Source organism: Apus apus, chromosome 15 (genome assembly GCF_020740795.1).
Source record: "Apus apus isolate bApuApu2 chromosome 15, bApuApu2.pri.cur, whole genome shotgun sequence".
Lineage (NCBI taxonomy): Eukaryota > Metazoa > Chordata > Aves > Apodiformes > Apodidae > Apus > Apus apus.
In genome coordinates, this window is record NC_067296.1 from 6,262,443 (window position 1) to 6,290,425 (window position 27,983).

Sequence of the window (27,983 nt, forward strand, 5' to 3'; positions counted from 1 at the left end):
GGGAAATTATTTACACAAGCCAGTTTGCCCTTGAACCTCAGAAATCCTAAATCTTAAAATCTGTTTTAAAAAAAAAAAAAATTTAAAATCAAGCTGGCCAGACTAGTCCTGCTGTCACTGAGCCTGGATATGAAAAAGCAGAATTAGGTAATGTGATTATCCACACACCTTTAGCCAGATCCTCAGGGAGCCCAGGAAGCACAGAGGCTGCTGACAGAGCTGGCAGAAGCCAGGTCTTTGCCTAAAGCAGAGGTTTAGGGTGCAGGTGCTCCTCCTACCTTTCCCAGGTCTGCCAAGGCCTGTGACCTTGTGTGACTTTTGGCAAACCACTGGTCCTCTCTCTGCCTCAGTTTCCCATGTCCACACAGAGATAACAAACCTTCCCTGGCTGCACTTGTGAAATGCCTTCTGAACCTTGACAGACTGTGCCACAGACAGGCCAGGATGCTGCAAGTGATTTTTAGAGACTTCGACACAAACTTTGTGGTCTCACTTCTACTTTCATGCCCAAGTGAGACCCTCCTGTCTTCAAGCAGAATGCACTGAGCCAGAGCTGAGACCCTAAGTAAATCTGCAACCACCTGCAGCAGAGCTGGACTGGATGTTACCCTTTGAGCTCTGAGATTAGATGATCCAAAGGCCCTCGTTGCCTGTCCCCCAGGCTGCAGGGACAGAGGCTGCTCTGTTCCAGTGACTGACTCTGCCTGCAGCAGCAGCTCTAGCCATGGTAGGACAGCAGGACTCCTTCCTGAGGCTCCCAGCCACGAAGGCACAGCCTGTTCCTTGGCCACGGGACAGCCTGCTGGGAAAAGGAACAGTTTTCCCTTTGCCATTCAGCCCATCCTCACCAAGGCATGGTGAGGAACATCCACGCAGAAGGAGGTGCCCAAACCCAGCCTGGAGCTGCCCCAGTGGGGCAGGATGTCCCAGGCAAAGGTGGGTGCTGGGGCTGCCCCTCTTCAGCTCAGCTGCCCTGAGATGCTGGGCTGGAACCTTCCCAGTCCTGTTCCTCCCCTGCTTCACAGGTCACCCTGGGATGAAAGCCTCCCTGTCCTCCTGCTCCTCCTGGGGAACCCCTGGGGATCAGGGGATAAAGCCTGGAGAGGGGGGGGCATGGGCTTTGCTTTTCTCCTCTCAATCTACAGAGCAAACAGGACGATGTGACATGCTAACAAACATAATTTATTGTACATTTTCCACAATCATTAAGGATTTTGTTGAACATTAAGGATTTTTTTTTTTAACTTGACTGATCAAAGTTCCACATTCAATTGGTTTTGATGGTTTTGGTTGGACCCCCCAACACGAGTCCCCACTGAGCAGGAGACCCCAGGGCAAACCCACAGCAGAAGCTGTGGCTGGTGAGCAACACCCTGCCAGCTCCCACCTGGCTCTGGGGTTTATCAGCAGAGCAGGAGGGATGTGCTGCATCCCTACCCTAGACCACTCCACCTTGCCAGCTCCACCAGGTTGTATCATCAGATAAACCTGTCCCAGTACAGGGATCTAGTCACTCACCTTCCCTAAACCAAGAATCAGATCCTTCAGTCATTCAATCCATCTATGTCAACGACTTAGCTTTTAAATTAAATATTTTAGATTCTTACTGAAATTTTTTAAAAAAGGATAAAATAGTGATTAAAATCACAGTCAATTTGCAATGCTTTCATTGAAAGTACCCAAGCAATCTGATTTAAAAAGAAGTTAAGAATCAAAGCCTATTTTTCAGAAATGTCAATAATATTCCAATGCAACTTGTCCACTGACCTGTGACTCAGCAGATCACTCATGAGTGAGTCAATCTCACTAACCTAAGACTGGCCACATTCACCAACGGTGAAACATCACTGATGTCCCAAGTTATGTAAGAAATTAATTTGGTCCCAACCCCCCATCTGTGTCCTCAGTGCACAGAACCAGGCAGCAGTTACTGTCCCAGGTTTTCAAAACATCAAACGTGTTTGGAAACAAACTGTTGCCTTCCTGTTTCCAAAGCATGGAGCAATGCACTGAGTCCCACCAACACATCTCCTGAATCATCCCTTCATGCACAAACCTGAAGAAACAGTCTTCATCCTCCACAAGAGAATTACTCATGGGATGGCAATGAGACCCCATCCTTCACACCCTGCTAGAAGCACCTGGCCATGCTGCCTTCCTCCCCTCGGCCAGATTCTGATACACTCACTCAACATTGGGTTGCACATAAATAATCCAGTTGCCTCCACCCTGTTCCCAGGGCTGCTCTCCAAAACGAGGTAGGGTATCAGAAGCCAGAGCAGCAAAGCTCCTTAGCTTTCATGGGGGAAAAGGTATCTGCCCAAAGATGCTTGATGCTTACAGGGTTGTCCAGTTAACGATCACCTAAGACAGATGGACTCTGGGAGAGCCTGACTGGAACCTGTGGAAGGTGGAGAAAGATCTTCTGAGAAAATAACAAATGGATGTTGTAACACTGACCAGCATTTCTAAAACCAAAATTAAATCAGAGGGTCCCATACAGTGTGAGCAGCCACACAGCTTTCCTCCTGTGCATACTCTGATGATTCCAGTGCCCAAGTCCTAAGTGAGTGAGTCCTTCCCTGGGGGTGGCTTTGTTCATATTTTATTTAGTGCACTTAAAGTGACATTTTCTACAGCTTTTAAGAGTGAGGTGGTATTTTCCGCATGGATGTTGGCCCATGCAGGGAAGGTCCCCAGCTGGAAGATGCTCTTGGCCCATGTGTTCATGGCCAAGCTAAGAAGCAGAACTCCCATAAGATTCATGAGCAACCCAGTTCTTGCCTACAAAAGAAATACAAAGACAACTGTTGAGTTTAGACTGGACATCTACAGCATGTGAAGCATGAAGCTACTTGAATATAAACATTATAAAAATGGAAGGCTTAATTGCTGTTTAATATTAGCAACATCTTAAGTGGGCCTTCTTAAGCCACAAAGGCCATTCTGCAGATGCTCACCAAGCTTTGATCCATCAAAAACATTAACATCTGTTTAGCCTCAGGAATGTGAGCAGGAACTGGGATTGAGCCTAATTTTGCTTGTAAGTTTTATTTCTCTGCCCTTGGGAACTTATCCTGCACCCAGAAACCTATGAAATCTGAGCCACTGACACTGGCACAGAACAGAAGGAGGGTCTGGGAGATGCTCAACACATTCAAGACCAGATTTGTCTCCATTTGGAGCCACAGTCACTCCAAATTTCACAGGACCAGATGTCACACAGGCTCCTTCCATATCCCTGTGCCTTCAAACGTTGCTGAGAACAGTATCAGACTTCTGTCTTTTCATTTTAGTACACATCAAACTAGTAACAGCCCATAAAATTCCTTTTTTAAACAGTTCACTCAGGCTGATTGATTTCAGCATTTTCTGTATCTAAAAAAAAAACTTACCATATCCTTCACCATCAAGTGTCCAGAAGAAAATGCAATTGAGTTAGGAGGTGTTGAGACTGGCAGCATGAAAGCATAGGAGCACCCTATAGTTCCTGGTATCATTAAATAGAGGGGATTTACTTTCAGACGAATGGCCTTGAAAAACAGAAAGGAACAGAAATTGTACCTTGGGGATCTGGAGTCACAGGCAGTTATATTAAAGAATGCAAAGAAGTGCTGTGCACAGCCCTACCCCACACTCTCCTAAATAACATCTGAAGGATTATTGTCCTTCAGTGTCCACGTTATGCTACAGGCACTTATTTTGCTGCTCCCAAGGATTTCAGTGCTGGAAACCCAGGAGCAGGAGAACCACATGGTACATATTCCAACACAAACCTGCCCATCTGAGGGGCAGGAGGAGGACACAGGAGCAGCTGGTCTTGCCATGGGACTACCTTACCAGCTCTGCCAAGACAGGCAGAAAGATGATAATGGTGGCTGTGTTGCTGGCAAACTCTGTGAACAAGGCGATGACAATGGTGACCAGGATGACAGCCACGGGTGGTGGGACGCCCTCCAGGGGATGCAGACGGCCTCCTATCCAGGCAGACAGACCAGACTCCTGCAGAAGGGGAGAGCAAAGGAGCTGGAGAGGAGAGTTCCCATGTCCCTGCACGTGAACTGATCCTCTCCTAGAACTGCAAATTACAAACCACCTGCACTGACCCACACGAGCACCCATGTGCAGTGTCCTCAGGGCATTTAGCAACCAGCAGTCTGAATGGAGCTGCAAGCTCTCTTGCCCTCCTTAGCTATTTGCTCCACACTGTTGTCACCTGGAGTTGAGAAACATGTCCTTCAAGTACTGTGACTCCACAAGTGCAAATTTCCCAGAGCCCAAAGGGAACCCCAAGTGACACCCTGACAAAACCCAGCTCTGTTAGATGGGATGACTGCAACGTGGTACCTGCAGCAGGTCTCACCTCACAGCCCTTGGCCATGGCAAAGCCTCCTCCAAGCAGCAAGATGATGTTCCAGGGAACTGTCTCTTGGGCCTTCTTCCAAGTCAGCAAGGGCTGTGTCTCAGTGTTTGGTGCTAGATGAAGAGAAACCCCCCCGTGTCAAACACCCAGAGAGGAACATATCAGTCATCATCTGACAGAATGATAAAATAAGCCTGACATCAATGCTGAAGCTCACTAACCACAGGTTCCTGATAATAGACACATATGGAGTCTCTGCAGCTAGACAATTAAAAGAGAATTTAAATTATTATCAGATCTTTAAAAAAAAATAATAATTCTAGCACTTAAAAAACCTCAAACTTTGAGGTCTTCTCAAGGGAACATTTAACATCAGGTTAATTTTCTCTTTGTAACAGACAAAAATTGTTTTCAACATACAGGAGTCTGTGGAAGGATGAAATTTTCCACCATTTGAATGATGAAGATGTTATTAATTTTCCACTTGCTGTTCAACAGCTGGTGAGTTTTATAGCCAAGAGCTCATCTGCCCTAAAGGCCATCTCTTAATACATGATGAAGTGAGCTCTGTCATAGGGAAGGACATGCTAATGGGTCTGTAGTTTTCTGTTGAACAAGGACAGAGGAGGAGGCCTGACAAAACATCTTCCTGCATATGGCCAACACAACCAATGTGCACGATGCAGAGCAGCCAGGTTTTTTTTGTTCCACAGACCCAGGTGGTGCTGCACAAAGGGCCTTCATCAGCTGCATCTCTCTTACTGTAAGTGGCTCATGGATTAAAATTTGGACCTCACTGTTACTCACGAGAATAGACCCAAGATCTCAAAAGACTCCTGATACCAAAAGTTGCTGGAGAGTTTGGGTTTTAGGAGCTTAAATTCTAAATCATTCCAGGAACTGAGGAAGGGCCCTTAGTTTTGAGTATGAACAACTCACCCAGCTCTGCCCTCTCAGAGCGTGATGCTCCCCCTGAGGGACAGGAGCCATTTGGGAGTAACAACCAAACCTCTGTTTCACAATCAGGTCTGCTATGGTAAATCAACACCAATTTCAGTTCACTTCAACCACCGTGGCATCATCTCTGACAGCTACATGAGCAACTGAGTCATTCCTGCAATCTGCAGCAGGGCAATGACTGCTAAACCTCTCTGGCACTTCAGAAAAAAAGCCTCTGTAGGATCAAGTGGCACCTTCAACCCACACTGCTCCAGATGCCAGCTCAGCTGTGCTGAGGGCTGGTGCTGGTCCAAGGGGAGATGGTCTTGGCTCTTGCTCTATGCCCGCCCTGCCAGAACACAGGCAAGGGCAGAGTCCCTGCCCAGAGGGGTCTCCTACTCACCTTTCAAGTCAAACCACCACCTGAAGGAAGGTTTTTGTGAAGGGAAGAAGAACAGTATAATCACGATGGTGATCCCTGTCACTGCATCTGAGATAAACCTGTCCCAAAGCAGCAGAAACACTGGTAAGAAACACAAGCCTGTAGAGTTACAAAGTTTATGAGAACAGGGATTTACCAAAGAAGATTACAAGTTTCCATCAGGTTTGAACAAGGCTCTTTGTTCACAGTTCTTTTCTTTTTAATTCCCTGTCGAGCTACATTTCTACCATGGGCTGTGAACCCCCTGGAAAAGCTGCCCTAACAAAGGTAAAAACCAAGATCTAATCCCCACCCACTGATGCTCTGGCTGTTCTGATTGCAGAGTCATGGTCAGTCCATGAGGGGCTGTGAGGACAAATTCCCCCAGGTCGTTTCAGGGAGGAAGAGAGAAGAGCCCGAACCATCTTATGAATATGGGCTCTTTGCAGAATGAAAACTCTCAGACTCTAAGGTGAAAAGCAACCTCCATCCAGTAAAGAGCTTAAGCTTCTGTTTGATTGTAAAGAGCTATTAACTGATGAGGAAAAAAGCCCGTAACTACTTTGTTGCATTAAGGAATCATTTATTAAGCTAGGGCTTTATTTACAAAAAACAAACAAACACACACAACTACGAAGGTCTTTTCTGTTAAGGAATAACAACACCCTCTCTGAGAATTAGCATTCTCCAGCTGCTATATCCATTCATCTTCCCAAGGTACGAATGTCACAGGGGAGACAAACTTGCTAAACAGGCAGAACTGTACTCATGGTCAGCTCCTGCCAACTCTCTTCAGTCTCCAGACCCCCAGTGAAATCAGTGGATTGTGGAAAGAATTCAGTATTTCACTGTCAGTGTACCTATAAACAGCTTTCCCAACATTAAAACTCTAGGGATGGCATCAGATAGACACACATCAACTTCCCACCAGGCTTCATGTACCTCCTCTGGGAGACAGGAACAATAAAGCTGGCTCTGCTGCTTGAAGCTCAGTTTAATTTACTCCAGGAAACCTGAGCAATCAGAAACCCAGGAATCTCAACGACTTGGAAATGCTTTTGAAAAATGTGACAGTGGAATGAAAATAAAATCTTACCCTGGTGCAAACAAGCTTGCCCAGCCTGGAATGAATTTGGGATCCCTGGAGAAAAGCATGATGGCAAACATGCAGAATAAGAAGAAAATGGCCTGTTCTGCAAACCTAAAATGAAAAGAAATGGAGTTAAAATGCTGATGTGCTAAAGAGGTGGCTGCACCTTGCTCAAGCAATCTAAAAGGATGGCTGAGATTCAAATCATAGATGAGACAGCAGGAACAAACTTCAAGGTCAAATCCTGAAGAGCATCCCTCAGGCACACAACAAACAGCAGAGTAAATGGCAGTTTCATCCACTGAGCATCGGGCTTGACTCTAGTGGAGTCAAGACTTAACCAAGACAATGCCTCAAAACACTGCTTAGAACCTCTCCAAGCACAAGGAAGGACATTTAAACCGTTGGGAAGGGGCCACTTGCATCGATTTTAAGTTATGGGGTTGCTAATCAAATTGGTAAAGCAAGGCTTAATGGACTTCCTCACTCCTAGAGCTCAAAGTGGGACTTTGATTCTTTCAGAGACATTTTGCAGGCTGCTCGATAATGCACTGGATGGAACAAATAAACCAATTTCTTTCATTTACAGCACAGGCACAGACAATTGTCTTTGAAGAACCACTCCATTTTCCACACAACAGCAATAATGACAGTGTCAATAGCATGACACAAACATCACTGAATCTTCACAGTGCTGCCCTGGGTAGGAAAACATTATTTCACAGATGGAGAAACAAAAACATTCTGAGGTTAAAAGCTACAGTTTCAGAAACCTTCACTAGTCCTAGTTGCCCAAAATATGAGTGGGCACACACCTAGGGTTTGATTCTTGGAGACAATCAACTTTTCCTGCTTCTCCCTTTTCTTTGCATTTCTCATTAAGTCTAAAACTGATCTTTCTGCTAGTTCCTTGCTCTAGAATATGATCCCCATCATTGCAACCCTTTTCCAGAAGACAAGACCTTTGAGAAATTACAATAAGAAACTGAGAGAGTCTTGTTCTATCTTCACCCAACTAATACAGTTGAAGGAGTTAATAAGAGGAAATTCATGGTCTCCATGGCATGGATCTGACTTCTTTCCATATCTTTTCCTTCAGCAGCTATTAAGCTTTCTTAAAGTATATCCACAATCCATATGATTCCTATCTCTCATAAGATCCATCAGCCTTCTCAGCAAATGCTCCTGCTTTGCACAACACATGTGCACAAAACCTTCAAAATTCAGCCTGTGCTGGTTAGTACATAACACACACAGGATTAGTTTTGTCCTTGAAGCAGAAAAATTACAAACAGTGATTAAATAACCCAGCATGAATTCACTCTATAACATAAACTTTGCTCTTAAGACATAAGTACAAGCTACTATTTGCAATTGTTCCTCTTAGTGAAGGTGGAGGGGCTGGAACCTGCAAAAAGCAAACCTCAGCAGGCTGCAAACACTCGAGTGGCAATACCTATTTAATTTTCTTCTAAAAACCCCTCCATTTCCCCCAGTTCTCCACTCTTCAGACACTTCCAACCCACTTGATTTCTTTTTCATTTCAGTCCCAATTTGATGACTCACTTTATTGGCCCCAGTTTCTGATAGTCCTCTTTTATCACTTCTCTGGCTCGGGCTTCTGCATCTGCCCTTATATTTGATTTCTTTTTTCTCCAGCCCCTGTGAAGAAACACAGTTATATCTTTATGTGCCTCTAACACAGGTGACACAGCAAGTGCTGCACTGACTGCTGCAGTGCACACACACACACACACACACAGTGCCCTCCTCAGTGCCTGCTCTGCGAGGCTGAAAGAGCTTCACGCCCCTGGTGGCTCACTTTGCATCCTCTCCAGATCACAAAGACTGGTGATGAAGATCTCTGGTGCAGACACAGGCAATAAGGCCCTATTTTATACATCCTCCCTCTCTGCATTCATACAAAGGAGTCTCTGCAGAGGTTAGGAAGTTTCCTCATTTATATTCTGAGCTGCTTCCTCCAGCATGGGCTGTGATGGCCAAAAGAAAGTCCCAACACTGCAGGATTTCCTCATCTCTAGCCAATACCTACTTGGGCAGAATAACTAGGAAGCAGGTGACATGGAAAATCAATCTGTCTCTTCACTTCTTGAGTCACTTGCAATTTCCTGGGTGATCCCAGGATGCTGCTGAGGATCAAGAAAAATGTGAGGAATTTCCAACTGGCTGGGAATGTTAATGTGCCCCTGGCTAAGCCTCTTAGCCTGGCCATGCTGACTGTACGTGCTGCTTGATCCTTTGCAGTATGTGCAGACAAGTGATACATTCATACCTGGCACCTCACCTCCCATCACACCCCATGCTGCTGAACCTGGTTTCCAACCCTGCCTGTGACCTTGATTCGACCCAAAACCCCAACTTTCTGTTTCACATGCACCCACCCAGCCCCACATTGCACACAGAATCATCATGGTTGGAAAACACTTCCAAGATCACCAAGTCCAACCATGCCTGTGCTTGCTTGCTTCCTTCCTTCAGCACTGCAAGGGGAATGCTGGCTGATCTGTGTGGATGAATGATTGACCATCCAGAAATTCCTGAACCTCAAATAGATAGACTTGGCCCTTCAATTTCTTATTGTTGAGAGGGGGTGTTGGCAGCAGCAGCATCAGCCCAGCCAGCCTGCACCTCAGCCTTTTCATGTCATTTGGATTCAAGCACATCCAACCTGCTGCTGCAGCCACGTCCACCTGCCTGTCCTGTGCTGCAGACCCCAAGGACTTGCCCACACAGAAAGCCCAGCTGCTCTCCCTGAATTGCTAGAGCCACAGCAGCCCCACACCCTCCTGCAGACACTGGCTTGTACATGAGAGGCTTTGCAGTGTCTCCTCCAAGGCACCTCATCCCTGGGGAACACCAGCATCCGTGCTGGCCCAGCTATCCCAATAAAGCTGGGCCTGGAGCGGGTGGAGACCAGCCAAACAAAACACCAAGCATCACGTTCTCCAAGCACAACAGCAATTTTGCATGTCACCAGAGGCTTTGGCCAGCACAGCTACCTCTTCCCTCACCTGCTCGTCCAGGGCCGTGCTGGCAGGATGCCGGGGCCGTGTCCCATAGGACTCAGGGATTCAGGCTCCTCATCTCCCAAGCCCTGGGCAGGTCTGAGCAGTGAGAGGCAGCAGAGCATCCCTCAGCAGCACACAGAGCCTCCCTGAAGCCCCACCAGCCATTTAAGGACCTGCATTTGGCATTTTCTGGATTCAAACTTTCCCATTGATTTCCCCCCCTCTCTCTGAGACAATGTAAATATTTGGACACCTGCTCTCTTCCTCCCTCCTCTCCTCTATTTGTATTTTAAACTCAAAATAACAATTAAAGACTTCTCTAAATATCAGAAATTCTGTATGGTCCCTGGAGGAAGCAAGACTGGGAGTTTGTTGCTATCACATGATAGCATGTGGGGAATCAAAAGGGTTCCAAAGGAACCAGAACAGCAATGCTGCAATCATTTTAAATACTGCACCCCAGGGGTAACATGCATCCAGCACAAATTTCTTGGAAAAACATGTTACTCTCAGTTACAGATTAACACATTGTTGTAAAATTGAGCCCTGTGGCGAAGTTATTTGTTTCAAACCCATGTTTCTGTCCCAGGAACAAATCCTGGCTCTTCTATGTTCTGGGAGATTTTTGCTGCTAGTTCTAAGGGACCCAAGATTTCATCCTGGTCTTCAAAGTTTGATCCTTCTTTCTCTTCCCTCCATGAAAATCTGCCACTGATCTCCACCGGCCCAGTAAAACAACCTTTAAAAATTGTGTGCTGAACTGAAGGAATATGTAATACATGTTGTGTACAGATGATGCAGTTCAGTTAGATAGTGTCTGTAGTCATGAGGCATCTTTAAAACCCTCCTGTTGCAGATCAGCTTCTTAATAATAGATTGTTATAGCACAACCATCCTGATTAATTATGAAACCTCCCACTGTCCATGACAGGATCCTGGGTGATATGAGCAGATTTAGTATGAGAATTGGGATTAATGTATTTCACCATGTTGGTAGAACCAGACAACATTTATGTATAGTGACTATAAACATACCTCACATTAATTCCTCCATACAGGATGGAGATCCATAGCCATCCCAGGAGAAGAAAAATCAGCATTAAAGGAAATGCAAACATAAACCAAGAACCAAAGTTCACCACATCACATTCTGGAAAATAACTAAGCAAATGGGAAAAATCAAATCAATGCAAGAAGGGAAAACAACCATTTGATTTAAGGGTAAACAAACATCTGAAATACCCCACAAACTCGCCAGAGTGCATTGAAAAACTGCTCCTGTGTGTGCATTATCAGTTAGGTGGGCACTAGGGGATCTGAGGAGCACTGTGTTGGGACAACCCCCCAGGCCACCCTGCCAACCACAGCTCACCCAGCCCAGTGAAAAACTCTGATGCTTTCATAGTGACACTCCTGAACACCCAGGATTAAACCCTGCTGCAATAACTGCTGGAGTGTCTGTACAGGAATCTCATGGGGATGCTGTACATGCCTGGGGGAACTTAAACATACTAGTTGTAGAGGCCAGCAAAGAAATACCTGTGGGCACCTAGGATGGCACAAACCTTTGTTCCTATGTGCATGGGAGGCATCTTTTATGAATGAGAAAACAGGCCAGAAGGAGTGGGCTCCTTTTTTTGCTTTCCACCATACAGCAGTAGATATAATTGCTCACAAAACACTCCACAGCCCATTTCATCCCAACAGTACCAGATGGATTATAAGCAGGTAGCCACATCCCATTAGATTCAGTAGGATTAAGAGCATGGACAAGGTGAAGCCCACCTGCTCCAGCCTGGCTGGGTACACTGGAAACCTGCTTATCACAGCTAAGGCTGATGCAGCCACTCTCTGCTTTCACCTGCTCACAAAGTTTCCCAAAATATTCTGGAAGGGCATAAATTTTCCAAACTACTTCCTGGTACAATAGGGAATTTCCTACAGGGATGGAGAACATGTCTGCTTCCCAGGATGTACAGGGCTCTCCAGGATGGCCTCCCATACCTCTTCAGCTGTCCCAGAAGGATGAGGTTTGGTGCAGTTCCCGTCAGCGTTGCTGTACCCCCAATGCTGGCTGCATATGGGATTGAGATGAGGAAACCTTTCCAGATGTTTGTTTTGTATTCCTCCTCCTTCTTTAAGTCTGAGAGAGCATCACTGGAAACCTCCTTCTCCTCCGTCAGATCTTTGCTTTAAAACAGTCCAAAAGAGAATCCGGTGAAAGCCCTGGTTTAAATACAGCGCAGCCACTTCAGAGCCTTGACAGGTGGAAAATTCCCAGTTTTTAGAAATCCAAGCTAACACAGTCCTCAAGGACACCTAAGCAGCTCAGTGCAGCTGAGGGGTCTGCTCGGTGAGCCACCCCCTGGGACCAGCAGCCTTGCAGAGGGCAGAGCACCCTCAGCACCCATCTGTAGGGTGCACCTGCCTTGCCCAGCCCCTCAGCAACTTCTACCACCTAGCATGAAGTCCACAGGACTGCTAAAAGGAAAACAAAATAAAACCTGATAGCACCAAGAAGAAAGAAACATCTCTTCCTGAAAAGGTGCTTCCTTCCCATCGTTGGGAAGCAGGACCATCACCAGTGTGTAAATCCTGGTGGGTTGTACCATCACTGGCTTCACTCGTTCGATGTTCCTGAGAAACCCAAGGCACCATTTCCCAGCAGGAGACACCTCTGGCTGCCAGTTCAGAGTGGCTGGAAAAATCTCTGCAATGATTTGGACATGCAGAGGGAAGCTGGACACAGAGAAGAAGGTGTCTATCATCAGGCTGCTATTGATTGGGATGTTTGGTATAATCAAACATTTCAATGATTGAATTTCAAATTCCTAAAACTTGGTCTAGCTCAGGGGGTAATTCTCTCTCTCAGCTCTCTAATATAAACTTTATAGTTAACTTACTCCTCAGTACTTGCCAGAAACTGCATCTCAGTTGGTACAGTGTAAAGTTTATTCTGCTGTAAAGATGCTGAAAAAGAAAGATTAGGACTTTAAAACAGTTCAAAGCATCTAGAAAATCCTCCTTGAAGCAAAGAGAGGAACAGAGGAGACAACTGCCAGAGGAGGGCTGGTGCAAGGGTGAGCTCATGCCATGGGGATGGGGTCAGGAGCACCTGGCAGGGATGACCAAGCCCCTCTCCTTCTGCAACCACTCCAGGCCCACCACAGCACCCAGCTTCTTCTCCAAAGCCCAGAGGTGCTTGGTCCTTTTACTACTGTCACTGGTTGGACTCTGGGATCCACTAACATGACCGGGAGTTTCAGGTTGCCCCTTATCAAGGCAGGGTTTTGGGATGGGCTTGGTTTTTTGGGGGTAACCATAGCTCATTCTTGGGAATAAAAACTGTTGGGCCTGATGTATCTGTAAGGCACGTTCCCCAGGGAACAGCAGGAGCACTCCTTGCCATGGAACTGCCTTCCCAAGGGATGAGAATTTTACCTCCTGCAGGCACCTAGTGCAAAGGCATCCTATAGCAGTAATTTGTTTTTTAAAGATGGGACTGGGGCATCTTTGGGGATTAGGCATTGTACCAGGTCCTCTGAAATCCACCCCCACAGGATTTGGCCCATTCCCAAGCCCATCACCCCCTCCATAAATGACAGAACCTGCAGGCTGAAAGACCAGGCCCACACACACATTTAGGGCCACCCCAGGGGGCAGGGGGGACACACACTGTTGCATACCCAATTTCCAGGACCCCTCCTGCATATTTCAGAGACTCTGCCTTTCTGCCCTCCTTATCACCATGCAGGGAAGATGAGAAGGAGCACTTGGGGAGAGGATATATTTTAACCAGAATGACCAACATTGTCTTGGACAGTAAACTGGGAGGTGCTCACCATGCTGCCACCCATGTACATAAGGGAGAAGTCAGAAATCAAAAGACAAATACAGCACAATCACTATTTTTAACCAGGTTTGTGGCATTTGCAGTTTTGGCTCATGACTTGACCTCCTGAGTTTGGGAGTAGAGGTGTGCTGTTAAACCCCATTTTCCACAGCCCTCCTCAGGACTGGAGCACAATGAGCTTCACCCACCTTCAGCCCAGGTGGCCCTTCCCAGTCACCACTGGCTCAGCTGCCTTTCTTAGGGCTATTTGTACCTTTTGAGGTCCAGAGACTTGTGTCCCTGCACCTCTCTGGACTCTGCAGACCACAGGGCACACTTCCTGCCACTGCCACCCCATCGGTCCCCAAATGTCCTTGCACTCCTCCCCAGTCCAAACCATGATCCTCTCCAACCTCTACATGCACTGGAGACCAAAAGCAGTGCATGGAGAGAGGCCAGTGGTCAAAGTCCTTGGACTCACTCACATGTGCACTGAAGACATGGAGCTTTTTCCAGCTCAGTGAACCAAGGAGTTTTGCAAAGTCATGTTTTACACATGGCTAATTTACTGAATTGGAGTTAATTGGCTTGGACACACATGCTGAGCTCTCATCCCAGTGATGACGCCAGGGAGGGATGTAATTAGAAGGACAAGCATTAACCCATGGCCAACTCTTGATCCCCCAACACATTTAGCCCAAGGCCCCTTACCACTGCAGTCCCACTCAAGCCTAGTGCTGGTTCTGCAAACAAACACATTTCATTCCACCTCTTAACATTTTTCAAATTTTCTCCCCTGCTGGGCCCAAGCTGCCCTCCCATCTTGCCAGGACCAGCTGTGAGTTACCTCTCAAGGCAGGTCTGCAAAAGGCAACAATGCAAAGGAAAGCCAGAGCTGCTGCAGAGTGAACTTTTCCAATTAAACTTGCAAAAAGGAGTTGAAAATTGTTACAGGTCCACAAGTAAGAAGAGGCCAAAGGCCACTGAGGCAGGACACAGCTGTACTGCTCTCACAGAGCAGTATCAGAGGGATTCAGTGGCCATTTCACCCAAATACCTCCTATACCTTAGAGCAGAAAGCCTTGTCGTATAGAACTCTGGCTTTAATGACATTTTTTATGGCTTCTAAAAAGTTGAAAAGGCCCAAGGAGGAGTATTTCCACCCACTGGGTGCAGGCAGCAGTGCTGGGACCAGGCAGCCAAACCAGGCAGTGGTGTCCAGAAATGCACACTTCCCACCTGTCCCTTTTTAAGACATCATTTGCAGTTTTGTGACACAACAAAACTCCTCAAGCACTGACTGCAGCTTATCTTGAATTTGAAGAAGAACCTTGAGGTTCTCTCACCAGAAAAAAGTGTGACCAACTGATCAGAGTCTCCACTTTAATTCTGCACTGTCTCACTAAGCAAAACCCTCCACAAATACATATTATATATGTATTTATATATATATATATATATATATATTTAGCCACCAAAGTATTTTTTTAGCCTCCTGGATCCTACTACAGTGTTATTAAAATATATCCAAGCAGATCTGCAATTTGCAAACTGACCTGATCATATGGCATTTTAAAAGTTTGCTTCCACATACAGTTCCCCTTGCAAATAAATCTGCCTGTCTTTTGGGGGCACAGATTACAATCCAGCTAGATTATTAAAAAAAAAAAAGTAAACTACAAAATGAGTACATTTTTTTTTCCCTCAAATGCACATTCCTTACATTCAGCCAGATTTCATCAGGCCTGTGAAAAAATTAACTGCACCAGCCCCAGTGCAACCAGCCCTGACCACAGCTGACACCCAACAGACAGGGACCCCTGCAGGAAACTCCTCCTCCCCTCTCTGCTCCTACCTATAACATCAGACTTGTCACTGACTTTAGGTTTAGGGCTTCCTCCAGGGAACTCAGCTTTCCTCATCCATTCAGTAAGATCACAGAACAGGAGGATTCTACCCTGGGACACTAAAGCTCAAATAAAAAGTCTACAAGAAAACCTGCAGTTGGATGTTGTACATTTGACAGATGACTCCTCCTTCAGTTGTATTTTTACTTTTATAATCTCTACCTCAAAAGAAAAATGCATCATCCCACCATCACATGGTATTTGTAAAGCATCACTTTATTCACCCTTCTACTTGCATGGCTCTCCCTCTGCCTTTTCAAATCTCTCACCACTGTAAGCTTTGTGAGCCAAGGATGTTAATTTTGTGATTGCCAGTGTCTAGGACAACAAGGGTCTTGATTTTGTGTTCCCAGACTCTACTGTATTTACAGTCACAACTACATGGTCAAATCATTTCAGAGGAAAAAGTTAAAAGCAAACTGACAGAACACAATGCTTCTACAGAGTAAGAAATCATAGCAAGAAGCCCAGTGGAGTGGATCTTAATGGATGCAAACAGTTAAAAATTCATAAAGCAAGTGATAAAGCAACCTGGAGTGCAACTACCTTATGATTGCTAGACATTAATGATGAATTATTAATTATACCTTTTTTAGAGTACACATATGTTTAAGTCTTCTTCTGGGGACTCAGTTTTCTGCCTTAGGACTCAGCAGGAACCCAAAAGCCATTGCTCTTAAATCACAGGGGCAGAAGGATTACTAGTGTTAGTGCAAGAAAGGGAAGCTGTGCCTACTGCTCCAACTACCAGTAATAGCTGCAAAGGGGACTTCAGGACTTCATTTTTGTTCTTCATCACTGTCTGCCAGAAGCCAAAACTCCTGCTAAATGACTTGTGAAGAGAGTGCTGGAGGAAGACCTCATCTGACTGCACACTCCTGACCCAGCCTGTCCATAACCTGCTCAGGAACAACACCAAGCATCAAGCCAGGAAATCACAAAGCACTTTATAAATGTGTATTTAACCTGCCAGCCTTCTCTTTTATTCTTCCTTTTATCTCCAGCTCATGGTCCAGTTTCATGAGGGGAAAAATCAGGAAAATTAGATGAGAACCCCCCTGTCCACAAGCCCTCAGCACCCCTATGTGCTGTCCTGAAGGGACCATTATGGAATCACAGAATCATTCTGGTTGGAAAAGACCTTTAAAATTACCACTGCTCTGCACTGGTATGGCCTCACCTTGAGTACTGCCTGCAGTTTTGGGCACCACAGTACAAAAAGGACATCAAGCTATTGGAGATCATCCAAAGGAGAGCCACGAGGATGGTGAAGGGTCTGGAAGGGATGACTTATGAGGAACTGCTAAGGTCACTTGAATTATTCAGCTTATGGGGCATATTTGATGGCAGCAGGGCAGACCTCAGCTGGCTTGTGCTACTGCCCTGTCTCAATTACCTTGGTTTTCTTCATTTTCCCTGTTCATATCCTTAGATGTGTTTTTCTCCCCAAAGAGGCTTTTTAAAATTGCATTTGCAATTGGAAGCATCATAGCAGTGGAGGCAGTATTACTTAACCACATAGACAGGAAAGACGTTGTCAACATCATCCCTAAAATTAGTCTGGAAGAGAGAAAAAAAGGAAAAGTTCAATTTCTTCAGTTGGGCAAGTTCTCTGATATATTATAGCTACATGAAGAAAAGCTCACATGCAAGGATAACAAAACTAACAGCAAAAAAAGACTTCTGTGACTCTCCTGTAAGGGGAGGGAGCACAAGTATGGGGCTGAACCAAATAGTTCTCCTTGTGCTCCGTTGGCCTCTGAGCAAACAGCTGAATAAACTCACTAAGCTGGAAAAAAAGTGGGATGTGGGCAGCCCCCTGGCATGGGAGACACTCAGCACAGCCCACCACAGCAGAGCTACTTGCTGAGCACCTGTATCTCACGTTCCCCTCGGAGATCCCCCTGCTCCCATAGTCACCTGGCTGGCTGAACTCCCACCAACATCAGGACCCGGAGGGCAATCCTGCGGTGTAAATTCCACTCCTCAATGGCCGAGGCCATGATTAAGCCACTGAGGAAGAGGAAATTGGTGTCTAAAAAATACTGTGGGCAAACTTTGTTAGATGGGAGGATCCCCAGGAAGGGAAAGAGGACAATGGGCAGCAGAGCTGTCACAGCCAAGGGCAGCGCCTCCGTGCACCAGTACAGGGCCATCAGCAGGATCACGTAGAGACATCTTCCTTCCTGCAAAGGGAGAGAGGAATAGTAAGACACACAGCATTACAGATAAATCGTTCACTTGGAGATGAGTTTCACCCTTAGACAAGCAAAACGCACCATTTACTCCTTCAATGATACAGCATTTCTCCCAGATAATTTCCAACATCTGCCCCACAACACTGCGCAGGGGTGCGGGGCTCACACCAATCCTCTGAGACCACAGCAAAACCCAAGTCCTCCTCAACTGCCTGAGCTGCTGATGTGCTGCAGGGTGACACTGCACCAAGGGAGAGTAGGAACTGTCCCAGCATGTTGGATTTAGGGTGCCAAACCTCAGCAGGTGCTGCTGCCAACATCCTTAGGTGTCCCAGTACCTGACCCTGCTGCACTTAAACGTTTGTGCTTTCTCTCCAAATCCCACAGACTCTGCCTTGCATGGCTATGGAAAACAGCTCTGAGAGATGGATGTCTCCAGTCCCCACACTTGCAATAGGAGGCACAGAGAAAGGTCTCCCAAGAGAAACCATTCCATGGCAACCCATCCCAGTCCCTGTGGGAATCCGTAAATCAAGTGCCCTGGTGTCAGGCTGCTTCCTGAGGGCAGGGAGCTCACCCATGCCCAGCATCACCCCAGCCTTGGCCAAGGCTGGCAGGAACCCAGTGCCCTGGCACCGCAGCCTGAAATCATCCATCCACCCAAGAGGCACAAAGGAGACCAAAGCCATTTGTCACCACAGCCATGGCTGAAATAACGAGCGACCAAAAGAAGTCAAGAGAACCTCTCCAAGCCCATGCTGGGAGACCCCCGGGGAGCAGGGGGGGAGCCCAGCACAGAGCTGGGCTTGGTCAGGAGGGGCTGAACAGGGATATTGTCAGTGGCTGCGGGGCAAAGTGTCCACAGTGCTATAAATAACAGCTGAGAGTCATTTGGAAGCCACAGAGTATTTATTTTACCACTCTTTTCCAGCTTGTGGAACAGGCCGAATTGTTACTGAAAGGCACCTCTGTCCCTCTGCTTGGACCTTCCTCCCCTGCTCCCAGGGCTGGGCTTGCTGGGGCTTTTGCAAGGAAGATGTCAGCTCTGTTGCCTGCCACAGATGGGCCAGGAAGAGCGTGGGCTGGGAACTGTGTGGAGCTGCATTCTGGGCATACCCTGGTCGCAGCTGCAGAGGCTGAGCATGCAGCAAGACACCAGAGCAGGGGACGGAGGAGCCACAACTTCCCTGGTCACCTGCCAAAAACCCACTCCAGCCCTTAGCTGCACATGGTCATCCCTAAGGCCCCAGAGCAGACAGCAGCCCAGGAACACACCCACAAACTGAGGATAAAAAGTAACCACAGTTATTGGGAAATCCAAAGAGCAGAATCTACCCTGATACCCTTGCTGGGTGCATAACATGAGTGAATTGAAACCAACAGGGATTTCTAGTTCCATACCTCCGTGGTGAGTGTTTGAAAAGTGGCAAGAATGACAGAACTCCAGGTTTGCTTTTGGCACCTGAGCTTTGCATTTCACAAGCAGTTCTGCTAGTAAAGCTCCAGTGCTTCAGGGCACGTGGACCCATGAATATCACAGAACTAGGCAATTTGCTTCAGTTTTTTAGTACATTGATCACAGAGAAGCCACCACTTCACGTGAAGTTCCCAAGACCTGGATGTAAAGACCATTTCCAGTCCTAATTTTAGATTCCAGTAAAATGGCACACAGGATTCAGTGCAGTAAATCCTCTACATTCCCAGGGCTCAGCCCTGGCACCTGGCAGGTCCCACCAGCTCTCCATGGCTTCACTTCCCCCTGACCAGCAGGACTAGAGCAACAAACCTGGCAGTGCTAAATTTGGCATAAATAAGAAATTATATTTTAAAAAGTTTGCACACCAGTGGTTTCATTCTCATGGCTACTGATAATTTCTCTTCATTCCGGCTCTTTTTATACAAACAATTAGCTCTGTTCTCATTAAGCCCTTTCCAGTTGATCTCTAAAGGCCATATAAGTAATTTTTTATCCCACTGACAAAATACTCAGTTTTCTGCAAGGAGAGTTGCACTAAGGTCAACTTCAAAATAAAGACACTTTGCATCTTACAGGGTAGAGCAACTGAAAATATTTAACAGTGCTTTGATATAAGAGCATATTAGTGAAGGCTTTAATTGGCTTGATGAAACAGATGAAGCACGATTTAGAAAACTAATTATAAGTAAGGGATATTTATTCTCTGGTGTATGGAAAATGTTCTGGAAAACATTGCAATGAAACACAGCATCAATCTAATAACTAAGCTTCATTGCAAGATCAAAAGCCAAAGGGTAAAACCAAAACAGGGCAGAAAACTACTGCTGTGTGGAGGGTTTTCCCAAAACTGTGAAGCCTATATGGATCAATAGCAAACCACTTTAAAAAGAAAGCTCTAGTTTTGTTTATCTACATTATTCTACCTCAAATGAAGAAAAACTGGACCCATGTTGAGCAAGTTTTTCACTTAAGATAGGACAATCATTGAATAAAAAAGGAACAAGACACTTCAGAATAACAGGTTTGGAGTAAGAACTCCCAAAAATAAATTAAAACCATTAATTAAATTGAACCAAACTCTAAATAAAATGGAGAAGTTTTAGTTTCAAAATATCTTGTCAATGTTAATGAATTAATGCTCACAATGCCCAGAAGGTTTGACCAGTATGAAAAAAATAAATGCTAACAAATGTCAGAAGGATGGTCTTTTAGGGAGACAGCCACGCTGCCCATGCTGCTGTGTGCAGCACCATCACCCCCCTTCTTTATCCTTCACCCCCCCTGCTCTGCCACTGGCAGATGCCCTGGACTTCTCTCATCTCCCTGCTGGTTTGTTTTTTTGGGTTGTTGTTTTTTTATTTATTTTCTTCAAAATAAGTCTATCAAAGTTCAGGGGGGGAAATGGTACCACATACGAACTTTAAAACAGGTCTTGTGATTGGGTTAATTTTATAACCATTTAATCATTTCCAGGGAGGTGCTCAGTGGCTCTGGACTACAGCAGCTCTCCTTCCTGTTGCTCAAGAGTCTTGGGAATGACCTCTGCCCCTCCAGACACAGATCCTGTCTGCACTGCACTGAAAGCACCAGGAATTTTCCACGCTGAGGGACCTGCTGAGCTACAGCAGAGGAAGCCAAGCTGCAGGGTAGTCTTCCATGGGCAGGAGAGCTAAGGAGAGCAGAAGGTCTCCTGGAAGGGCAGTGCCACAGGGAAAGATGGTGCTGATAGGGGAGGTGGGTCACAGAAGGTAAACTGGCTTGTCCAGGCCTAGCTCTGAGGCACAGGCAAGCACGAGCCACCAGTCCCCACTGCCCAGCTGAAGGGGAACATCAGGACCTTCAGCTGCACCTTGCCCTCCACCAGCCCCAGGAAGCCCACTGTCACAGCCTCTTCAGCAGACAGAGCAGTGTTCAAAGAAGCCCTGCCTTGGCACTGCCAAGCTTTGTTTTTTCTCCATCAACCTTTGCATGTTAAATGGCCACCACAGCCCCATCAACCCCAGACAGGCTCTCCCTCTGCCCTACGACCAGGCAAACGAGTGCCAGACAGGCAACAGGGCCTCTCCAGGACTTCAATCCCAACAGCAAGAGATATTTTGGCTGAAACTGGAGCTTTTAAAGCCCTTTCCCCCCCACCACCTTCTCAAAGGCACATCCCATCTGTGGCACTCAACTACTTGGTACAAAAGTGACTTTTAGCGTCTTGTTCACAAACTGTTCTCACTTTGTGGCTGTGATGGTGCTCCTGGCCACCTCCCTCACACTGCCTGTTCTCCAATGGGATGGAGATGTGAATTTGACTCCTACTAAACTCAGCTCTTGCAAACACCATGCAATCTGACCATAAACCAAGCCCTGTTTACCAGCCTTCCTGCCAGCAGAGCTGTTTTCCTCCCACCGGCTATTTGCAGAGTGGCTAGAAAGGAGCCAGTAACACCAGGGCAGAAGCTGTTAAGAGCTTCAGGGAAGATAGTTTGCTCTGGAGTTATGTTAAAAAGACATAAAGCTTAACCACTTCTATTTAAACTTCTTGAAGTATTTTGGACTTTGCTATTTTACAGAAGGGACAGCTGAGGCTCAGAGCAACAAGGCAAACTGACCAAGATAATGTAAGGAAACTAATGACAAAAATAAAATGGGCATCTTAGAGAAAATCTTCTCTGTCTCAGGGGTCCTCACCTTCTCTTGGAGGCAGCAGTAGATCCTATATCTTCAAATACTCACAGACTGAAGCTGAAATACCTCAGTGTGATGTTCTGACACCTTGTGTGAGGCTCACAGGGCTCCCTGCTGCATCTCCATTTCAGTATCAGGGTTTGATTGTGGTTTTAAGATAGATCCACCACATTTGATTAGAAAAAAAGAAACATTTTCAGTGGTGGCAAGTGTACTAAGCTACTCCTATGATTCATGAACCTCACTGTTAAAGTAAGGTTGGCAAAATCTCAACCTGCCAGCTTCAACCCTCTGCATCTCCTGACATGCTCCTCCTTTATGCCTTAGCCTTGGCTGTCTTTATCCAGACTCTGCTTGAGATGGAGGCACCATCCAGGCAGCCATCAAGTTATCCTTGCCTTTTTATTCTTTGAAAGAAACAAATTTGGCTCCCAAGCCTCTCATCACATAGCCTGTTTTCCAGTCCTTCACTCATTCTGAGACTTCTCCAATTTGTTAACTCCATTTCTGTGGATGCCAGGCTGGATGGACATGTGGGTGAAAGCTTCAACCTCAGCAAAAAGCAGCCTGGCAGATCCTCATTGCTCTTCCTCAACTCTTACATGTCCATAGAGACAATATCACATGAACCCTCCTGGCTGTGGGTAGCCAGCCTGGTAGCCATACTCAGCTAATTACATATCTACACCTCAAGCTCTTTTTTGGAATTTGCTTCTCAAGAGGGACTCCAGCCAGAATTCCTGCTGATCTCCATCCACCTTGGGGCATGTAGAAATGCACCTAGTTTATTGGTTCATAAAACTCCTCAGGCATCTCTTATAAATTATTGTTTTTTGGATTATGGAAGTTGCCTAAATCTGTAGAGTTTACAGCAGCCAGGGCTGGATGCAAGTATTTTAATTTCTCTTCGGTTATCGTCACAACAAAAATATTTCATGATCATACAACTTCTGATGACATGAGACTGTACTATTCTGTTATACAACACTTTCCTGAGCACAGAACAAAACTGCTTCGTTCCTTTTTTTCCCCATGTTGTCCATGTGGCAACAGAATGCCATGAGTCAGATTCCTTTTTGTGCCACACACTTGAACCACCAGTCACCACCCTCAACACCCTGCCTAGGGATTCCTTCCTCAATACTTCAACATCCCTTTTCATGTTTTCTATGATTCTGAGATTTCAATTAATATTGACTCCTGTTGACTTCCCTGTTCCCCCAAGTATCGCTGACTTTGCATCTGCTCTTTGCCAGGCTTGCTCTCTCTCTCCAGGCTGAAGCTCCCAGTGCACGTGGCAAAATGTAGTCATGCTTCTTCCAGTTATCACCCCTCTTTCCCCATTGGAGTTCTTCCTCTCAGCTCATTTAACTGGCCATTTTTTTCAGTTTCATGAAACTGGCCTGTCTAAACCACCAAGCACATACATAGCAGAGTCAGACTCTGTGCATGAAATGTATAAACAGGCTACAAACACTTATTTTACCTGCCAGGCTGCTACTTCTTTGCTCTTGCCACGCTCTCCAGCCCAGGATTCAGCTCCCCTTCATGCCCCAGGACACCCCAGCTCCCAGCTCACCACCCCACTCACCTACACTGGCATCACCCCCTTTCCCCACAACTCCTTTGTTCCTGTTCTTTGCTTTTGAGTGCAAGCAATGTCATTTTTCTTCTGGAAGTTCTTAAAGTCTCCTTGTTCTAATAAGGAGGACTCATTACATCCAAGTTAATTTTAAATTGCTCTATGGCCACTGAGGAAGTCAAGTCTGTTTTCTGGAGGCATTGGGCCCTGTTTGCCTGCTCAGAGCTCCTTTTAGCAGATTTGGCTGCCTCAGCTGTTACCAAGCCAAGAGGCTGTAGACATTGAGTTCATTAGAAGCTGTTGGAACAAGCTCTTTGCACAGCTCATTAAAAGTGCCCCCCATGCCCCTTCCAGCAGGACAGTTCCTCCAGCCCCTCCTGCCCTGCCCGAGCTCTTTGCAATCATTCACAGCCCCCAAGCAGGGGGCACACACACACTTCCACTCACGGGGCAAATATTCAGCCCTTTCAGCAGCAACCAGAGCAGGGGCTGACACACAGATCCTGTGTGGAGAACTGGTTCCTGGGGAGAGGCTCCACATGGAGCATTTCCTTGTCCTGTTTTCTGTGACAGACTCAAGCCACTGTTCCAGCCACAGTTTGGGGGACACAGCCTGAGGTCTCAGCAGACCCACCCACAAAGCAGAAATTTCATTTCTCTATTTAAGAGAAAGGAGATTGCAGACAACATCACTTATGCAAGTCTCCCTCTCCATGACTGCAATCTACAAAGAGCATCAAGTAAGAAGAAAGGGTATCAACGTAATGGCAGCTCCAGTGCCAGCCCCATCATTGTCCCTCTGAAGAGACACACACAGAGATCTGGAGAACCACCACCCCAGGGTGACAGCTGATGAAAGCTTTAATAGCAGCTTGCAGGTATTGATGCTGGAGTTTATTAGCAATAAGCAGGGACAGACTTGATGGATTATTATTCTCAAAGGAATTCTGTGGTTCTGTGTGATTTTGTCTCCAAGGAGATGTCACCCAGGTGCAGGTTTCACTACACCCAGACCACAGTGTGTCACTCTGCAGCACACACTAATCCAAGAAGCCACATCCTACTTGGGGTCCTCTGCTGTATCAACTTTAGGTTATGATCTCTTGGTCTGCACATCCAAGTGAAATGCTGCCCTTGAAGCCAAAGCTCAGGTGGCTGTTTATGGCTTCAGGTCCTTTGAGAGATTAAAATTGTTGAGCATCCCAGTGGGGAGAGGGTAAATGGTGACATGATGTGGGAACAGACTTTAGCATCCCCAGAGCAGGGAAGAGCCACAGACATTCCTGTAAGACACCTTCTCACGAGGGAAATCTCCTCCTGACACTAGCAAGGGCTGAACCTCATGGCTTCTCACCTCCTACCAGGTCCTGTACCCCCCTGCCAGGCAGCCACACCAACCATCCCAGCAGGCACAGGATGCTTTCCAGCACACCCGACTCTCCCACGCTCCAGATCTGCCGGCACATCAAAGTTGCCTCAATAACTGCACCACACCCGGGAGCTCCTCCTGCCCCATCCTGCTCTCCGTGGGTGCCATGCCTGGGACATCCTCCCAGTAACACCAGCAGCAGCCCAGTCAGTCCGACTCTTCTCCAGACGGAGGCAGCTCTTGCGACCGGGCTGCCCAGGACAGCGCCCGCCTGGGCTGGAGCCCCGTGTTAGGACGAAGCACCCGGTGCAGCTGAGCGCACTCACTTGCCATCGTGCGGCAGGATCCCTTCCAAGCTCCAACGCCTGCCGACCCCTCACACCTGCTGAGCCCTCCCCTCTCCCCCCGCAGGTGAGTGCGTACCCTGCTCCCACCCGCTGCTCCGGCTGCTCAGGGCGGCTCAAGCAAGCTCCAGACGTCAGCACTTAATCCCCTGTTGATGCAACAAGTTTCCTTTCTTGCTGAAGGAGAGACAACTTCGTGTTGAAACTGTAGATTAATCACTGACTCCTGAACACGAACAGACAGGGCTTCCCACGGCAGCTCGCAGCGGCAGGTTCACCCCTGCCAGACTCAGGTGGTGAAGCTGCAGCCGGGCTCGCTTGGAACGCTGCGTGGTCACGGCCGTGAGAGCATCAGAGCCGTGACAGCGACCAGCGCAGGTACCAGCGCTCTCACTGCTACCGACAGTAATGCATTTAGTACCCACGGAGACTGAAGAGCAGCTCCGTAAGGCAGGGGGGCCAGTCAGCTCTGCCAGGGCCTCTCCTTCCCTCCACACAGCTGCCCTGTGGCTTCTGCACCCTCTCAGCCACAAGTGCTACCACTTCCCCATCAACAGTTTTTCCTCAACAGAACAGCATTACTCAGAGTGGACCGTGTGTGAGCTCCTCGAGGGGTTTCCACCCAGGAACACACAGCAGCACACTGCCAGAGTGCAGCAGGGACTTCTTTTTCTTCCATACTTCTGGAGAAGTCACTTTCCTGAACATCCAGATTACAACACAGCCTGTGTGACAGTGTGCACTTCTGCCAGCACATTTTGCATCTGGATCCAAGGCAAAGCCCCAGATTCATCTGTGATTTATCCTCACTATTAACCATGGCACAGCTCAGGCTTGTGTTGAGCAGACAGTGCATCTCCTCACCCTCTAAATGTAGCTCATGATTTTACAAGTGCCAAACTTGTTAAATATAACTGAAGTCACTTGTTCGGCTACCATAAATGAATATACAAATAAGATTACCTACTTCAGAATCTGCAAGATAATGAAGTATCTGTTGTGCAATGTAGTTTCTGCTCTTCCAGGCAAACACTAGGTATCACTCCTAAGAAAATCACTCAATAATTAAAAACAGAAAAAAGGGAAATTAAATCCAAAGCATTTTCTCTTTTAACATATGGCATCATTAAATAAAACAGTGACCATACTATTTTATTATTATTTGAGAGATTTATTTGGCTATCTTGAACATAGAAGTTTCACCTGACAAGACAAATGGCACCTTCATGTCGTTACAGCATCTGAATCATTCTATAATGACTAAGTATAAACATCACCTATTTTGTGATCTAAACAAAATCATTCTCAAATGCATCTGAGTCAGATTGTAAGAGTGAAATTCTTCCCATAGCAAACTCAAGGTAACAAAATTCCCCAGTGACTTCACTGCCCTGTGCATTCCCACTCAAGGCTCAGACCTCCTGCTGCATGAGAGCTGCGTGCACGGGACAGCTGCAAAAATCCTCCAGTCTCCAAAATTTTGTCACAGACTACTTAATGTGCAGCCTAATACACGTGGCAAAGCATAAACCTTACCAGGAGACCCGTCTGTCCACGATTACAGACCACCACCAGTATCTTGCTCACAAAGCCTTTTCAGACACAGCACCAAAGGTCCCCTGAGGATTGCCCACAGCAGTGCAGGTGGCACTGGTGGCTCCCCTGCATTTCCCAGCCCTGCACCACAAACCCTGCTGCATACCCCGCTCCAGCATCCCTCTCTCCCTGCCCATACCACTGCACAGTGCCATTCCTCCAGAAAAGGGAACAGAAAAGAAATGCTGGGCAGCCTGAGAGCCCAGCCGAGCCCAGGGTGCTTGCCTCCCACCCCAGCTCTGCAAACACCTTGCTGCGTGATGCTGACCAGGGCCCTGCTTTGCCTCAGTTTCCCCAGCTCCTCTGTGAGAGGATAGAAATTACAATAAGGCAGGTAAGTATAAGCAAGAAGTACCAGTTAGGGCCACTCAGCTCAAGCCGATTGTGACCCACAGGTTCTTTACACCTCCCTGTGTCTACATGAGCAATAAAAATACAGTTCATTATATCCATCCCTTCTTCCCTTTAAAAAATAACCCCAGGGTGTCCCCTCCATTTCCTCTCTAAGGTGGCTGCAGATGGGTGAGGAGCTGGGGCAGACTGCAGGTTTTTGGGGAGCCCTCCCTCCATGGCGAAACCCTGGCAGGTAGCGGGGTGACCCTCGCGAGGGCCAAGTACTGCCGGGGCTGAGGAACGAGGTGAGCAGCGAGTTGGGACAGGGCACCGAGGCTCTGTCCCCAGGGCCATGCCCCACAGTTCGTGCCACCAGCCTGCCATGCTGACCCATGTACTTAGTCCCTGCCCAAGTCAGTGTTCCCTGTGTGCGCTCCTTAGTCCACGGCCCCAGTTGATGCCCCCCACAGCTGGTGCACCCTAAGTGGGTGCCTCCCCCCCGCAAGTCTGTGTTGTACCCCTCCCCACGCGCCCGTGTCCCTGGCTCAGTGCACCCCAGTCACTGCCCCTTGCTCCGTGCGGAGGGTCCCCAGCCCGCCCCCCGGGGACCAGCCCCAGCTGGGGCACCCATCCAGGCTCCACGGCCGGGGGTCTCCATCCACGCCCCCCCCCCTCCCCCGAGTACCTTGGGGGGCAGGCTGAGCAGCACGGGCACCAGCGCCAGCGGCGCGCACAGCAGCACCACGAACCGCCGGACGCTCCAGGCCTTCTTCACTAACGCCCCCAGCGCCGCCATCGCCCCCCGCCCCGCCGGACCCCCGCCCGGC

At 47.3% G+C, this 27,983-nt stretch overlaps 1 protein-coding gene across 2 annotated transcripts; it reads right to left on the bottom strand.

Annotated features, from left to right (window-relative positions):
* Nucleotides 1-1,166: 1,166 nt before the first annotated feature.
* Nucleotides 1,167-27,979, bottom strand: SLC13A3 (solute carrier family 13 member 3). Of its 2 annotated transcripts, XM_051632905.1 has the most exons (13): nucleotides 27,842-27,979; nucleotides 17,502-17,767; nucleotides 16,978-17,141; nucleotides 12,746-12,812; nucleotides 11,847-12,032; nucleotides 10,878-11,003; nucleotides 8,380-8,475; nucleotides 6,820-6,924; nucleotides 5,706-5,803; nucleotides 4,364-4,476; nucleotides 3,841-4,002; nucleotides 3,396-3,533; nucleotides 1,167-2,784 (listed from the first exon to the last, which is right to left on the bottom strand). In XM_051632905.1, exons 1-13 carry the CDS (start codon nucleotides 27,950-27,952, stop codon nucleotides 2,599-2,601), a joined length of 1,818 nt encoding a protein of 605 aa, XP_051488865.1. In that variant the 5' UTR covers nucleotides 27,953-27,979; the 3' UTR covers nucleotides 1,167-2,598. The 2 variants fall into 2 exon arrangements, with proteins under 2 accessions (XP_051488865.1, XP_051488866.1); XM_051632906.1 differs by lacking the exon at nucleotides 10,878-11,003.
* Between the last annotated feature and the right edge of the window lie 4 nt (nucleotides 27,980-27,983).